Here is a 16,612-nt window from a genome sequence, read left to right as displayed (position 1 = left end):
TTCAAGTACAGTGACGTCATTCACTTACTCAACCTTTTCAAGCCTAAGCTTAATCTCCACAATCCTCTTCTTAGCGATGATTAACGAGCAACGCAACACTAGCAGTCTGCGATGTCGGTAACGCTCCGCGCCTTAGCTCGTCTATATGGTACTAATATATACCTATATTCAGTTTGATTCGCGCTGAAACCTTTCAGGCTCTTGTTAACTATTCAACAATTTATTCTTTCCAAATTTGTTTTTATTTACCGACTATCTACGAGAGAAATCGCAATGCTATTTTTGTAACATACCGTATGTCGTATAGATAAAGTATACACTTTGAATACTTTTTTTAACCACCGACCCAAAAAAGAGGAGTGTTATAAGTTTGACGTGTGTATCTGTGTATCTCTCTGTAGCATCATAGCTCCTATATTAATGAACCTTTTTTTTTGTTTGAAAGTGGCTTAATCGAGAGTGTTTTTAGCTATAATCCAAGAAAATCGGTTCAGCCGTTTGAAAACTATCAGCTCTTTTCTACTTTACTGTAACCTTCACTTGTCGGGGGTGTAATAAATTTTTAATTTACACTTGTCTAAAATTAAATCAGATATTGATGAAAAACTCCCGTTTTTATGAAATCTCATAGTATTTTTTGCGCATTTTAGTTTAGTGATAATATAGAGTATTTATATGTCCATAGTGGCAGCCACCTGACGCCTAAACTTCGAGTCTATAGAGACTCCTCGATCCAATGACTATAGTTTGGGAGTTACAACGGAATAGACGAACCGCAGTACATACCCACTGAAACATTAACAAGAAGACCGCTTGTTCTCGAATAACAAGTAAACACTCAAACCTTTGCAGTAGTAGGTAATCCAGGCGCGCTGCTTGTGCATAACACTGAATCCCGTACTATATGTAGGTACTGTGGAAACTTTCGTGCACTGTGCAGTACATTGTGTTGTACTGTTATGATATTTATGTCGAGTGTGACGGATGTGACGTGCCGTAATCATCGCGGCCGCCAGCTGCAGGCGCCGTGTTGCAGATGTTCCCGCCATATGTTAGCCTGCCTCTCCACCGAGCCAAGAAAATGCCCCACATGCCGGATCGCTTCATCTTCGTAGCGCAGCTTAGATGGACAATACTTCATGAGCTGAACATATCTTACCTATTGGTGGATTTTATAGAACTAACGCCTGTCGCTGAGCATGTCCGCACATGGACGCTGGAAGAGTGAAGACAGCCTGTCCGACGTACGAATGTCCCTACACGTGCCTACGTAGTAAGTACGTATGCTCTACAAACAAATTGACCGAATTTATTGTTAGGTATTTCCTCTCAGTAAGAAAAGCATAATAAGACCGTCACCGACAGACAAACATTTGTAACTTCTATGTATATTATGTACTTACCTATTTAGAAATCTTTGCCAACAGACGCATGAGACTAGATGTAGGTTTTAAACTTTAACACAATCAGAATCATATTATTAAACAATCAATATTTTTTTAAGATTTCAGTTTCTTAGGAGTGAATTAGATTTTAATTAGACGAAAAATATTTAAGTAATTTATCGTTACCTATTCTGAAAATTTGTATTTAATAATCTCCTATTCAACCTTAAATTCCAGTTATACATAACATTTTTCGCATGAAAAACTAAGCCCATAAAGCGTTATCGCTTGGTGTAATTATAACGTAACGAATGGAATCGTTCCGCTCGGAACTGTTGCTGTTGCGGAGGCTGGAGCTACATCACACTCCGCTACACTCCGCGCCGGCCGCGAGTGTAGCGCCCACCGCCCAGCGCGTCGCCAGCACTGAGCAGCGCGGCAGTGAGCGAGCGGCGCGCGAAGCACACGCTAGCTAGCGAGGCGAGCGCAGTGCACAGCCGCACGACCACGCTTACGTTCGCCGAGTTGGGAAATATTCGCTCTAACTCATACAAGTATCCTCCTTAACCGACTTGTTTTAAATTAAGCTACTTTAGTCACTATTTAGCCACTTCAATTTAATCGAGAGTGTTTATTGTCGGTATGTGTGCAGTGACCTCGGAGTGGACACTGGAATTGTTTGATTGTTTGTGCGCTGCGCTCGATGTTGGATTGTTAGGTTTGTATTTTTTTCTTTAATAGAAATTATGTTTAGTTGCTGTTGGGATATTGATATAATAAAAATTATTAGCTTCGTAGTGTTGCAATTTTTTCAAATGAAACATGAAAAATATAGTTATTTTTTGATAAAAATATTAAATGACATTTGGTATCTGGCTGCTTCCCGCGAAACAGCGTGAAACTAATTTTCCGCAATAAAGAGTTACCTAGGTAGGCAGCAGGTATCTTATTGTTTCAATAATATTCATTAAAAATGCATTAAAACATAAACTTGCAAAAACGGAAATTCCTTTCCTATTTTGCTTTTTTGCGTAGTTATAACATTTTGATAGGTTTTATTTCAGACACAAACGTATAACACAAACAAGTCTAGCGATAGGAATTGATGCGATGGCAAAAGTTGATTAAATTGATATCTACAAGAATCAACAGGTGCGAAATACTCAACGGATGGTCTTCACGTTTTAAATACAACAGTAGGTACCTACCTATGTCCATTTCCCGAATGCAACCTATCTTTCTATGCTAAGTTTCATCGGAATCAGTTCAGCGGCCTAAAGGACTTTTTCGTATTTAAGTAGCTATCACTACCCATCGGCGATGCTACTCTACCTGTTGTGTCGATGTGACGCATATTTGTTGTATGTTACTTACAAGATGGCAGGCGAAAAGGTAGCCACTCCCGAGGGAAAGTGATCTCTGCCTTTTTTTTCCTTCATATTTAATTAGTTGCCTGTATTCCGTCCAGAAAACGTACTACGAATAGGTACCTCGTCACAATACGCATAGATACATGGTAGGTAGTATTTAGAGATTAGATAACGTTCTTGAGCGAATAGGTAATAATTTTTCAATTGAAGGCTTGTTCTTTGACATCTCGTAGGTATGTAAGCTCTTAAATTCGGTAAAAAATTACAATGCAATAAAATTTACTTCACGTAGGTGATTTATTCCATACTAATATTATAAATGCGAAAGTGTGTCTGTCTGTCTGTCTGCTACCTTTTCACGGCCCAACAGTTTAACCGATTCTACGAAATTTGGTACAGGGTTAGCTCATATCCCGGGGACGGACATAGGCTACTTTTTATTCCGGAAAATCAAAGAGTTCCCACGGGATTCCTAAAAATCCATCCGCTTAACCGATTTGTATGAAATTTGGTACCGAAGTAGCTTGCGTTCCTTTAATTGAATTAGGCATTTTATTCCGGAAAATCAAACAGTTCCCACGGGATCTTTAAAACCTAAATCCACGCGGACAAAGTCGCGGGCATCCTCTAGTAATCAATAATAGTTCGTTACATAAAAAGCCTATTATGGCTTATCATTCTAAATTATTGTCATTAGAATAAGTATCCATTTTTTCTAAGTTAACATTTTTAGGCTGAAAAATTAGCGTCATTGAAAGGCTCTGCCACAGGCGTTACAGTGCCGCCTTGATATTATAATGGTCTAATGACTGGCGGAATATTGTGCAGGCGTTTCAAATGCGGAACGAAAATCAATGAAATCTGGGCTGTGCGGAAAATACAAGAGTTAATGAAAGAGCGTGAATTGAATTTAGAAAACATTGATCTTTAGGCTCTACTGAGTGGTAGTTACTGAATGCCTCAGCGCGCTCAACTTTTCGGAGTTATAAAGCGATTAGGTATCACAATATCACTGGCTTTATCGGTGAGGAAAAACATCGTAAGGAAACCGGATGTGTGAAGTCTGCCGATCCACACTCGGCCAGCGGCGTATTTGGTTACGAGGAAACGGCGCTCAATTATACGGTTGGTGAGCCAACGATGAGTCGATTATGATGATGGTGTTATACTTATTGATACCCAATACTTACGCAGAGTTGGGACCATTCACCTAGTTCTTTCTTAGCAGAAGCTATTCAGTAGTAAAGCGCGACGAGCGTTTGCCGAGCGTTGCCGATTGGAGCTCTTGAACAGCTTTCGACGGCGACCACTCAGTCTTGATACTCGGCATTGTGTCGCGTGGGTACTGTGTGTGTGTGTGTGTGTGTGTGTAATGGCTCACGCGGGTTCAGTCTGACGAACGAACAGGAAACGATCAAATTGATCGCGTTAACCACCTCATCACTGTATGTTATGTCCAACCAAAATGTTACTTTGTGGAAGGCCACATGTACATTTTGCTATGATCCGTTATGCCATAAAACTTACTAAGTAATAATAATATATCCTCAAATACGGCTCAAACTAGTTACTGGGTCTACACTCTAGAAACGTCACCTTTAGTAAACCACAAAAACTATCACTAAATTATTTTATATTCTAGGTTTTATATTTTTTATTTGTATTTTTTATTTGTATTTTTTATTTTTAGTTTTGTATATAAGCGTCATTATTTGTAATACTATGTTTATGTGTCGGTTTCAACGAATAAATTTTATTCTATTCTATTCTATTAATTATTATTATTAATGCTTTGAATGCTCAATACAGACTATAATTTCGTATTTAAGTAAATTGTTCAATTGTAATAAAAATTAAAAATTGAAATTGAAAATGAAATTGACACAGCGACATCCTGGCACCAAGCTCCACGGAGAACATGCTCAGAAAATATATCGGTTTACTCTGTTCTGTTCATTTTTTTTCAAAAGAATATTAGCCGTATTATTCGCTATCACATAACCAATTTTCTACTTCTTGCTGCGAAAATGTACAGCAGTAGTTCAAACGGTGAGATTTGACCTTCGAGTTTCCGTCCTCCTCCGACCTCAGCTATTGCGGCTTCTATAGGTTATGTATACTTGTTGCACGCAGCTCTGCACTCACTACTCCACACCTGCGCCGTCAGCCGTGTGTCCGCACTCGACAAGCTGGCGGTCCCACCAACATTTGCTCACTACGACTAACTGACACCGCGTTGTTATTTACTTACAACAAAGCTCGCTACCAGCTCCACTAATGTATGAGGTGACGCACGAAGCTAGTTTCTGTGTAGCTTGTATATTAGTGAAGGTTTAAAAAAATTATCACTCGGCAGCATTTGGCAGGGTTAGCACGTTGCAAAGTAACACGTCATTTTTCAAAAGTATGTCGTTTTCTAACCACCAGCTAACACGTAGTGAGTATAGTGGTCTCTTACTCTGTGACATCCGCAGTATCGCTTGTGCAGTTTCGTTGCCCGAGCTTTTAGCTACTTTGGAAGTTCTCAGGGTGTGTTCATGCAGCCGCTCAGCCGTGGCGCGACAAGGAGACCCTCGCCAGCATCCAGCGCGCGCCAGTGACGTGCAGTGCTCACACCTGGCACGCGTCGAGCGCCCAGCGACGTGGAAACTACCGCGCAGTTATATCGTGCAGCTGTGGACTGACGCCTGCGACTCGTTATCATATGCGTTGCGTATCCGTTAGCACTAAACAATAGACGCCCCACGGCGACGACTCCTGACACATTCCCACATCTTCACGTATCAAAAGCATTCCATGCATGAAACAAATTAGTTTTAAAAACTGCTCACAAATGCTACATTCATACTAGTGGTGTCAAAAAATAATTTATCTATAATACATATTCAATATAAAAAAATATTCAGGATATTAGATATTCCTTAAACCCCATATTTAATATAAAATTTTTAAAGCAATACATTTTCTATTAGTAATTGCTTTTAAATTTGACGAGGCGTTTGCCAAAGATAGACCTACGATCTACGTCACACGATATCAGTAGCGAATATCATACGCGATAAAATATTATATTCTATCGCTACGCGTTGGTTTTTAATTCGTTTGGAATATCGCCCCTCGGTAGTTTCATTTATCAAATAGATTCTTTCGATTTTGCTATTCAATCAGGACAGTAGTTTTATTTATTTGTGAACTTGGTTGTGGGTGAATACTGAATGTAAATAATATCATATTTCGATATTCGGAGTTGATATTATCACAGATTAGGTTAGTTACTTGATTTTGTAGATTTGTGACGTGCATATTTGTTATTATAGGTTAGGTACGTAAATTGTATTGGTCTTTTTGGAAATGTGTGTGTTTGTGTGGTCTCATGATGGAACCGGGTGGGCATAGTGGATTATATCCAGGGTCTCATGATGGAACTGGGAGGTAGCCATAGGAACCGAGTGTCTGTTATAGCTCCGGCGTGCTTGGAGCTTGGGTTGTTCGATTTTTGTATTAGTTTTAGCCGTGATGAAGGCTAAAATAAAAACTCGTTATTAAAACGATTTTTAAATAGGTAACTGGGTAAACTTATCTACTTTTTGTACCTTCTTGACATTTCTTTATCATTCCAATTGTTTTTAATTTTGCATAAATACGTAGGTAGGTATAGGTGCCTAGGTATTTAGAGTAAAATTATTACCATATACTATACGTCTTTCGGGATTTCTTTATTGTCATGCTTTTTAGGGTTCCGTATCTGAACCTGAAGGGTGCTAACAAGGAATACAGAATCTATTATTTATTTTTGTGAAGCTTGTAGGTACTTATTGAAGTAAAGGTTTACAAGTGCCTTTGAAATTTGTTGGTACTAGTATATCGTGTTAGGTACTATTTTTATTACTTGAGTGTTATTGAAATGGAGACCCGTGCTCAGTAGTGCGCCGGCGATAAGTTCTCACTTCTTTTTGATGATTCTTATAAAAAAAAATAATGAAAAGAAATAATTTAAGTATAAAAATACAAAATAAAAATTATTTGTTTTTTTAAAGTGATATAATATATTTCTACAGAACCTCCTCCGACACCTCCCAGACGTCGCTTTTAAGGTGGTAATCTGTATAATGGTTCGCTAGGGGTGAAAGCAACAGAAAAACAGGTGCAAGCGATTCTCGACCTTATTGACGGTAACGAGAAAGTTGTTATTTTGTCATATTCTTGCTCAGTATCATTCATAGATTGCTAATATGTGGTTTTCTGAAATATGTCAATAAGGTTGAAAATCGTTTGCATGCAAGTTTCTGCTTGCGGCTTTTTTTTTTTGATAGTTAATATATTTTAACGTAAAAAATATTCAATATTTTTCTGTAACAAACATTAATATTATGATATAGGAATCTAACCATATTTGACACCTCTAATTCATACCTAGCTACATACTTAATAATTATTATTATTATAACATTTTGCATCTTGAAAAGAGTAACTGCGGATGATTTGCAACCCATTTTGATTTGTAATCTTGACATAATACCTAATTGTATGATGATCCATACATTTTGACTTACAAACAAATAAACATTTTTGCATCTTATTGTTTATACTTCTAAGATGCTCCCTCAAATTCTAATATACGATCCAATAAGTACCTACATACTCGTACGTGTACGGGGGTAAGCAAGCAAACAGCTCGGCAGTTAATAACGGATATAGTGCGCTTGTTGTATGTAAAGCAGTCGATTGTTCCTCTCCGAGCTGAAGACGGAGGGCGGAGGGCGGAGGGCGGAGGTCGAGTTGCCTACCTACGCGTGTGACACCTGACTTCTGAGGCATCGCTCTATAGCTCTATAGCTGTGCTCCGTGTCTCGGAACAAGCGGGAATGTTAGTTATAATATTACATGGTATTGTGACACAATATTATGTAGATACTATTATAATAGTTGAATGTTGAGCAGCTTCAATAACTTTTGAAATGTTGTTTACTTAATAGGTAAGCATTGAATAGAAGCTGTGAGATTGAATCTAAATATTTGTAATAGGAACAAATATTTACATTGGCCGTAATGTAATGACGGCAGGTAATCTTAGAAAGAAAAATAGTTTCCCTAAAGCAACGCGCGTCCAATCAGCCTCGTGCGTCGCTCGCGGCCACGCTGGATACACACGGGTCGTTTGTTTTACTTCAGTGGGTTTATTCACTACAGTTTTATTCACAACAATAAAATGCCCGCATTTACTGCTGCCATCGTCCCACGGCGCAACAAGCATACGCGCGTCTGAAAACAGTTTCTGTAATCGAATCAACAATAATAATTCAAATAGCTGTAGCGAGTGTGAGTAGGTATATGTAGGTACTTACTCGTAGGAACAGAATACAAAAGTTTTCTATCAACAAAACGACCTATTTAGAGTAGCCGCATGTTTTCAAACGCGAAATCTTTCATTTGTAAGGACGGCATGTAATTAAGCATCCTAGAAAGTGGCCAGTTCACATTAGTTGATCGCGCTCGGCCGATGCACTCGGCGACCCTGTACGAGGTCACCCGGTGTATATTCCTAGCACTGCTGGCTAGTTGCCCGTCCTTTATGGACAATATAGAAATCAAATGATTCGCAAACCGCTACACTATGCCGCTAGAGCATCGGCGCCAGCGCGGCGCTCTATGAAGAGAATGTAGTATTGATTTTCAAAAATATAAACACTATCGGAAGCTAAGCAGGACGGACTATAAAATATGCTCCTTAGCCTCCTGCTATTTGTTTGTAACACAGATTGCACAGTTTTCCGATGTCGTTATATCCCCGTTCGTGATATATCGACAGAGGCACACATCTATACCCGTGAAACGCTTTCGCGCACCGTATTGCCGCCGACACTAATATGTTTAGAGTTCAAATACTTAAATTAAAATTTAATGTCATAATATGAACAGTTGTTTATGTGTAAGCGCTGAGGTTTAACAGCTTTTATGTAGGTAAGCAGTACAGCTGAAAGATTTATTCAGAGTCAGCGTATTCAATCACTTCTAATAAACCAGACACTAACGATGTTGTAACGTAAAACAATCATTGACACACGCTCGTTTGTGGTTTGGCCGAAACGAGAACTCGGTCTCCGCTCATGGTGAGTGATTATTATTTAACGCTTTGTATAACGAGTCGGATTGTTCTTTATTAATATCATTGTTCAAACATAAGACTCGCCAACGACGATTTCAATTGATGTGGGTATAAGTACCACGTTTATTGCGTTTCAAGTTACCTACTGTAAGGTTACTTTTAAAAATTGATTTGAATTGTCAACAATAATATAAAATTATTAATTTATCTAATGCAGGTAGTTTGATAAAATCGATATTTGGCTCATTCGATGTCATACAATCTGTTGCTAGGAGGCCAAAAGATTGAACTTGCATAAATACGGGTGTTTTGAAGGTTCTAGTTTAGTCTCCATCTGAGATTCGGAGCGATATCGCATATTTTCGGTATTTGGATTTTGAACTGGATAATTAGATGTTGTGATAGCAATCACGCTCTAATTAAATTATTTATTTTGGCATTAGTTTGTTTAGATAAAGACTCTCGGATTACCTTTACACATTGAACATGTGTTTTTTGTGTTGGTTATGAGAGGACATTCCAATAATTCGATAAAAATATTTAAATGATACCTGCTTTTCTGAGTGACGCCAATACTACTAGGTTTAAACTAACCGTTTATATAATTAATATAATTATGTACCATCAAACATTATCTCGATTGCAACGACCTGAAGTTACTCAGATTTACGAGGAACTGAAAGAAACTATAACGTTAACGATAAAATACTAAAATAGTCAAAAATAGGTAGTGACTCGCATTTGGCCGGTTTTTATGAAGTAAAGAGTGTTATCAAGCACCTACGCTACTGTGCGACAGATGCCGCTCACCTCCCGCTCCGTGCCTGCTGCTTCGACGCCGACACGATGTGGTCATGAAATCAAGTCATTACTCATTATGTACAGAAACAGTTAATCCAAGCGTACTATCGATCAGCAGCAGCGTTGATCCCGTCCATTCTGTAATCGTAACCCACGCGTCTTACACTCACGCGGAGCTTGCCGCGGGGGAACATTAAACGTTAATGTAAAAATAAAAAGCAAAGGGTAATAAGCTACATTTTCAGATGTCCGCTTTATTAAATACTGGAACTGCAAAGGTGTGTGTTTCATATTAAGTTTTGGTGATCTTAGTCTTGTTTCTTGGATAAGTTTCTATTTTTGTACTGATTTAGCATTAAGTAGGTATGTCTTTTTTTAACTGTTATTCACGGTATTTACCGCTAACTATAATTGTATGAATGTTAAATGTTGTATACATTTAGAAGAGCTAACTTTGGGAGCACAGGTTAATTTCTGCACTATTTTTTTTAAATTAGATTCGAGTAACAGGCACTCTTCACTAATCCACTTCTTGTGAGAGCAGTAATTTGGACGGTGTTCTATTTTAGAACGAAACAAAAGGAAAAGGGAACATGTTTCCATTGTTATCGCGAGTGGAGCGCCCGTGGCCGGAGTCTGTCCGGTTCCGGCAGATAGCTACTACGCAGTACATACACGCCAGCTGCAGCTAGTGGGATGTACTCCACTGCACGAGACCTGCGCTGCCGGCCGAGTTCTGTGCTCCCGACTACTTTCTGCCTCAAGCGAATAGGCCTCCGCGCTTGCGCCGTACCGTGTAGATCCTACCTATTCGAATAAGTACAGCTGCGCTCAATGCAAAATGTATAATTTACAAATATTATTATTATTCATAAGTATATATGTATAAGTATACAAGCGCAATATGTACATCTAAAAGCATAAGCTGGGTGACACACATTTGCTCGATAACCTAGACCCCGCTAAAGAAGGATAATTTATTAGAAATTCCATCGAATCGACTAAGTCGGGAGTCGCGCCGGTCAGTTCGAGCAGTTCGAGCAAGGTGATCTCACCCTCTACTCGACCACGAGAAGTTACGTCGCTGTCACTCGCGGGTGAGTCGGGGGTAGCAGGTCGGGCAGGTGTGCCGGATAGTCGGCCGCAGATAGCCGGAGCTCAAATTGTAATGACTGTGGTGTGGCACCAAGCCTCGCCTCGCCTCCATACCTCCATGTTTGCGAAGTGTTATATTATTATTTAAGCCCCGGTATTACGAGTTTTTATTGATTTCAAAAACGAAATTCGGCGCAGTGTCTCTCTCTACGTAAGGTCTATGGAGAGTGCTTACATAGAAACCTGATGTTATAACAATAATTCGTGGGTATCTTTTTTTATATCTGACATCGAGAATTATTTATTAGCAACCGAATTTAATTACGGTGGGGGCAGATGGGGGGACATGAGGTGGATGATGGGGAGAGATGGGGGAAGGTAGGGGGAAGGTGGCGGCGATGAAGTATATGAAGGGTAAGGGGGGGGGGGGGGGGGGGATATTTGGGAAGATAGGGAGAGATGGGATAGATACCTCAAACTACTATTTTTTAATTAAGTGTGGCACATTAACTACCCGATATAAGCCGGGCACATGAATATATTTTGTGCACTAACCTAACCTTACTTTAAATGGTAAATATTGTGCCTTTTGCTGTATTACATTTGCTAAAAGTAAGGCGCGCAATAAATAATGCTTCCTCTACCTTTTCCCACCTCCCCGCAGCTCCCCCCCCCTACCACCACCCCCTCCCACCACCCCCTCCCACCAATCTTCACCGACATTCTCCTCTGTTACAGAACAAAAACAATTTCTGCGTGCAGAAAACCATAACTTGTGTTGGTTTCCAGGTCGCGAGTGCGGGGATGAAGGGAGCCAGCGGCCGGAGTTCCTGAGGGGGAATTGAGGGTCGGGGGGAGGGCGGTACAATGGACGACCCGGAGCGCATCGCGCGCGACCAGCTGGCCTGCGAGCTGGCCAACAACCAGACCGAGCCGCCGCCGGGTAGGTGCAACCCCCTGCCACGCCAACAGCTATAGACTAGCCGTCTATCTGGACAAATTTCTTTAAAACTTTCGTCAAATTTTGAATGTCCGGTTGGCGCGTGTCGCGACCATCAATGGTGGACTTTTTCCTATAGCGTATAACTGCAGCTGAGTGTTCCGCGTGTGTTGCAGGCGTGTACTGCGCGGGCACGTTCGACACGTGGCAGTGCTGGCCGCACACGCGCGCCAACACCACCGCCTTCGCGCCCTGCCCCGACTTCGTGCCCGGCTTCACGCCCACCCGTGAGCATACAGCATTCCCACCAGCACTCGCACAGTCATCACCAGCATCATCAACCATCAACAGAATATATTCATTTCATGTATCTAGGCCAGATTATGGCTTTCATGATGTGTTCAGGACTGCATCACCGGTTTGGGAATGAAGTCCTTCTGAGAAGTGCTGGCACGTAACAGCCAGTGCGGTACCAGCAGCTGCATGCGTCGCGCCAGCGCGTGACTTGTCCGTCTGATGGCGCGGGGCTCGTCGTCTTACGGCTGATCCTCTCCGGCTTCGCGCTAATTTTCTTAGTGACATTACAGAGATGATGCAAAATCTGAAGTGTCTAGATTTTAAGCTGTAGGTACGTGCGTAGATATGACAATCAGTTTGTTCATTATTTTATGTGTATACGGGTAGATAGATGACCAATGATAATAATGTCTCCAAAAAAATGACAACACATTATGATTGTCAAGCACAATCACAAGTTTGGAGAATAAGCATCAGTTTGTTTTGCGACAGTGATGGCGCACAAACTGTGCACGGAGAACGGCACCTGGTGGCAGCACCCCGCGTCCGGCAAACCCTGGTCCAACTACACCACCTGCGTGCGGCCGGAGGATGTACGTAACCGTAGCACTGTTTACTTGCACTACGATTGTGGATATATCGTGATAGCTACTGCGACGGTTGCAGGACGTGAGCGAGATCATCGCCGTGTACGAGGCGGGCTACAGCGTGTCGCTGGTGGCGCTGCTGCTGTCGCTGGCCATCCTCTTCTACTTCAAGTGAGTGACAACTTTGAGTGCCGGTAGAGGTACCCGCATAGCTCTCTGTTTAGTCAAATTGAAAAGTACATTAGTACTCATAAGAATTTAAGTGGTTCTCTATTTTTGAAGGATCGGCGAGAATTGTCATTATTTTTTTCTAGGTTAAATGAGTATTTTAAGTAAATGAATAATCTTTGTCCCGCCTGTCCCTGTACGCCGCGCGTGTCGCAGGAGCCTGCGCTGCGCGCGCATCACGGTGCACATGAACCTGTTCGCGTCGTTCGCGCTGAACAACGCGCTATGGCTGGCGTGGTACGCGCTGGTGGTGCGCGCGCCCGCCACGCTGGCCGCGTCGCCCGCGTGGTGCCGCGCGCTGCACGCCGCGCTGCAGTACGCGCTGCTCACCAACTACACGTGGATGCTGTGCGAGGGCCTGTACCTGCACACCGTGCTGGTCAGCGCCTTCGTGTCGGAGCGGCGCCTGCTGCGCGCGCTGCTGGCGGCCGGCTGGCTGCTGCCACTGCCTAGCGCCGTGGTGAGCGCGGCGCGGCGCGCGGCGGCCGGCGAGCCGCTGTGCTGGGCGGACGACGGTGCGCCGCGGCTGGAGCTGGCGCTGCTGGTGTGCGCGGCCGTGCTGCTCAACCTGGCCTTCCTGTGCAACATCGTGCGCGTGCTGTGCACCAAGCTGCGCGCGGGCGGCGGCGCGGGCCCGGCGCGCCCGTCGGCCACGGCGCTGCACGCGCTGCGCGCCACGTGCCTGCTGGCGCCGCTGCTGGGCCTGCAGTACCTGCTGACGCCGTGTCGGCCGGCGCGCGCGGCGCGCTACTGGCTGTTGTACGAGTACGCCACGGCGCTCACCACGTCGCTGCAGGGGCTGTGCGTGGCCGTGCTGTACTGCTTCTGCAACGGCGAGGTGCTGGCGCAGCTGCGGCGGCGCTGGCGCGTGCTCACCTTCCGCCCGCGCGCCAACTCCACCACCAACACCACCGTCTCGGTGAGCATTGTCGCTTCCGCTCAGATCTGTTGTATGAAATTTTGTAGAATTTTACAATCTACTTTCCTTAATTGCTTTAGCGTTTAAAAAGTAGGAAGCATTTCGCTTTTCAAACAGCTATTTAGCTCCCACAACTTATGACTCTCTACGTCTAATTTTGAAACTGTGAGGAAAACAGTGATAGGACCCCACTGCTCTGTTTCCTGTGCTATTAAGCAAATTCAAGCTTTCAACATTCGTGTCTAAAAGTAACTTAACATTCTGAGCTGACTCTGACTTTAAAATTTCAAAGAGATTTCGAAGAGATTATAGCCGCTATGATGCTATGAGTTGGAGATGTATCTTGTGTTGCTGTAAGTGCACTGTGTATTAGCTCCGTGTTGGAAGCTGATATTATGGGTATTTAGCTAAATATGTCTTGTTTGAAACTTAAGCAGTGTAACGGGGCTTTTTCACGGTAATATTATCTATTCAGTATTCTAACTCGGCCGTATCTTTGAAATAAATACCTACAATTGCGCGGTACGTAAACATGCGGTAGGGCTGCCCGCCTCCAGTAGTTGCCTACTTTGTGTTTCCATCTAGTTTTGTGATTGTAAATATACTTTTTTTATATAAACAAATAAAATACTTTGTGAATTGCATAGGAAATGTTCAATAAAAATGCGTGTTGTTTTTTTATTGGTAGATTTAATTAAAAAACTATGTTTATGATTGAATAACAAATCGGTCTTATACATTTGAGACCGAAAAATATTTGCGCCTCGACTGAGACGTAGGAAATTAAACGAACGTTACGAATTATTAAATTTTAAAGTTTAAAAAATCCGCATTCTAGTATAAAACTTTTAATCAAAAATTGTTTTGGGCATCATGGACAAGATGGAAAAAATGGAATATTAATCCTTGGTTATAGATACTTGCAGCTACTTTACAATTTATATATTTGGTTTTAAATGAAGTTCGGAATATTTTCTCCATTATTTGCATATATTCCATAATTAATCATCGCTGGGTACAATCAAATAAGTTTGCGAATTAATCTTATTGTAGTCCCGGTACCTTAAATACCGACATTGTGAGCTGAAATTGTGGCTTCTTTGATCGGGTTTCACATACAACGAAAAAATCGCGCGGTTATTGGAAATCGCGGTTATAGGAAAACAAAACACCGCCCGTTCGTCACTGCGGCACAGTCGCGACTGTCTGCATGTCGAGCGCCTGCCGATATCGAGGTGCGTAGGTATAGCTCGCGTTTCGTCCGTTTGTATGAAGTTGGAATACTGATACATACCATTACCGTGGCTTTTTCGTTCTTACAAACTCAACCTCTCGCTTCACAGTTCGTGCGGTCGGGCGCGGCGGGCGCGGGCGAGGAGAAGGTGTGACTGGCGGCGCGCGGCGCGGGGGCGGGCGGGGGCGGGGGCGGCGCGCTCGACGAGGACGCGGAGGCGGGCGCGGGGGCGGGCGCGGGGGGCGGGGCGCGCGAGCGGCGCATCCGCTTCGACGACGACGACGACGACGCGCCGCCGCACACGCGCCTGCTCTGAGCCCCGCCCGCGCCCCGCGCCCGCCCCCGCGCCCGCGCCCGCGCCGCCGCCCGCGCCGCCGCCCGCGCCGCCGCCCGCGCCGCGCCGCCGCCGCAAGCACGCCTGTGTGACGTCATAGTGACAGTGCTCGCTTCATTCAATAACATGGACATTTTTAATTTTCACACTGAATGACGATGGACAAGGTCAACAAGTATTGGAAACGATATTGACATTTCCTTTGAGACAAACTACCTCAATTGTAGATAACATCTAAACAACCACACACTAGTGCGCCGCAGCGTTTGCCACAATCTCGAACTTTATGATAATATTGTATAAAGAAATTGTTTATAAAAATGTGACATAAATTTAAAATTATGACGAAAAATACACATTAAAAAAATCTTAACACTTCCAAACTATAACGTGTTGTGAGGTGTTTTGATTTTTTTGATGGGAAGTAAATTGTATAACAATTCATAAAAATGATCTATGAATAATGTAAAATAGGTAGATATTATATGTAAATAATTTTGTAAATTTGAAAATAAAAGGTGTTCAAAAAGATTTTCATTTATTTAAACACAATAAAATGTAATTTATTATCAATGGACAAAGATGACCCGAAGGAGGTACTTACTCCGGCAATTATTTCAAAACACGAATCTTCTATACATATAATAAAATTGTAGAAAAGTGGTGTCTGTACAATGGAAATATATAAAAAAAAAAAGTAGCAGGGGTTGTTATTATATCGATGCCGAACCCGAAATTGTAATTAATTTTTTTTTTGTCTGTTTGTCTGTGTGTTTGTGCACGCTAATATCAGAAACGGCTTATTCGATTTAGACACGGTTCTCACTAATTACTATATATACTAATATTGTAGTAAGCTTCACTTAACATTTAGTGTATATTTCATGTCAATCGGTTCATAAATAAAAAAGTTATGTTAATTTAAAGAATCACGGCGAAAATGTCACTATTCCATGCGAACGAAGTCGCGGGCACAGCTTAAAGTAAAAGCATAATACTGCCCTCGTAAATCGATTTATTAGTAACTGCTAGCTAGTACTCTGTACCTTTATATAAATCTAGCTAAAGGTAGATGTGTTCGGCCGGCAGAGGAGTGCCACCGGGACCCTGTTGCTAAGTCCGTCCGTCCGTCTGTCAGCAGGCTGTATCTCTTGAAGCGTAATAGGTAGGTATAGAGTTGAAATTTTCACAGAACGTGTACTTCTTTTGCCGCTACAACAACAAATAATTAAATTTCCACAATGGACTCGCTCACGAAAGGTTCCGTACAAGATTATGCATTTCTTTTTTTTCATTTACATGATTCCCTTTCCACC

General features: G+C 42.3%; 1 protein-coding gene across 1 annotated transcript; it reads left to right on the top strand.

Moving 5' to 3' along the window:
- The first annotated feature begins 1,777 nt into the window (after window positions 1-1,777).
- LOC123872447 (calcitonin gene-related peptide type 1 receptor-like) lies at window positions 1,778-15,148 on the top strand. Its single transcript, XM_045916724.1, has 7 exons — window positions 1,778-2,103; window positions 11,547-11,700; window positions 11,874-11,984; window positions 12,487-12,587; window positions 12,661-12,752; window positions 12,966-13,728; window positions 15,072-15,148. Exons 2-7 carry the CDS (start codon window positions 11,625-11,627, stop codon window positions 15,114-15,116), a joined length of 1,188 nt encoding a protein of 395 aa, XP_045772680.1. The 5' UTR covers window positions 1,778-2,103; window positions 11,547-11,624; the 3' UTR covers window positions 15,117-15,148.
- Window positions 15,149-16,612: the final 1,464 nt, after the last annotated feature.

Source organism: Maniola jurtina, chromosome 15, assembly GCF_905333055.1.
Source record: "Maniola jurtina chromosome 15, ilManJurt1.1, whole genome shotgun sequence".
Taxonomy (NCBI): Eukaryota; Metazoa; Arthropoda; class Insecta; order Lepidoptera; family Nymphalidae; genus Maniola; species Maniola jurtina.
The sequence above is the reverse complement of the archived record's forward strand: the minus strand, read 5'-3'. Positions and strand labels throughout refer to the sequence as shown.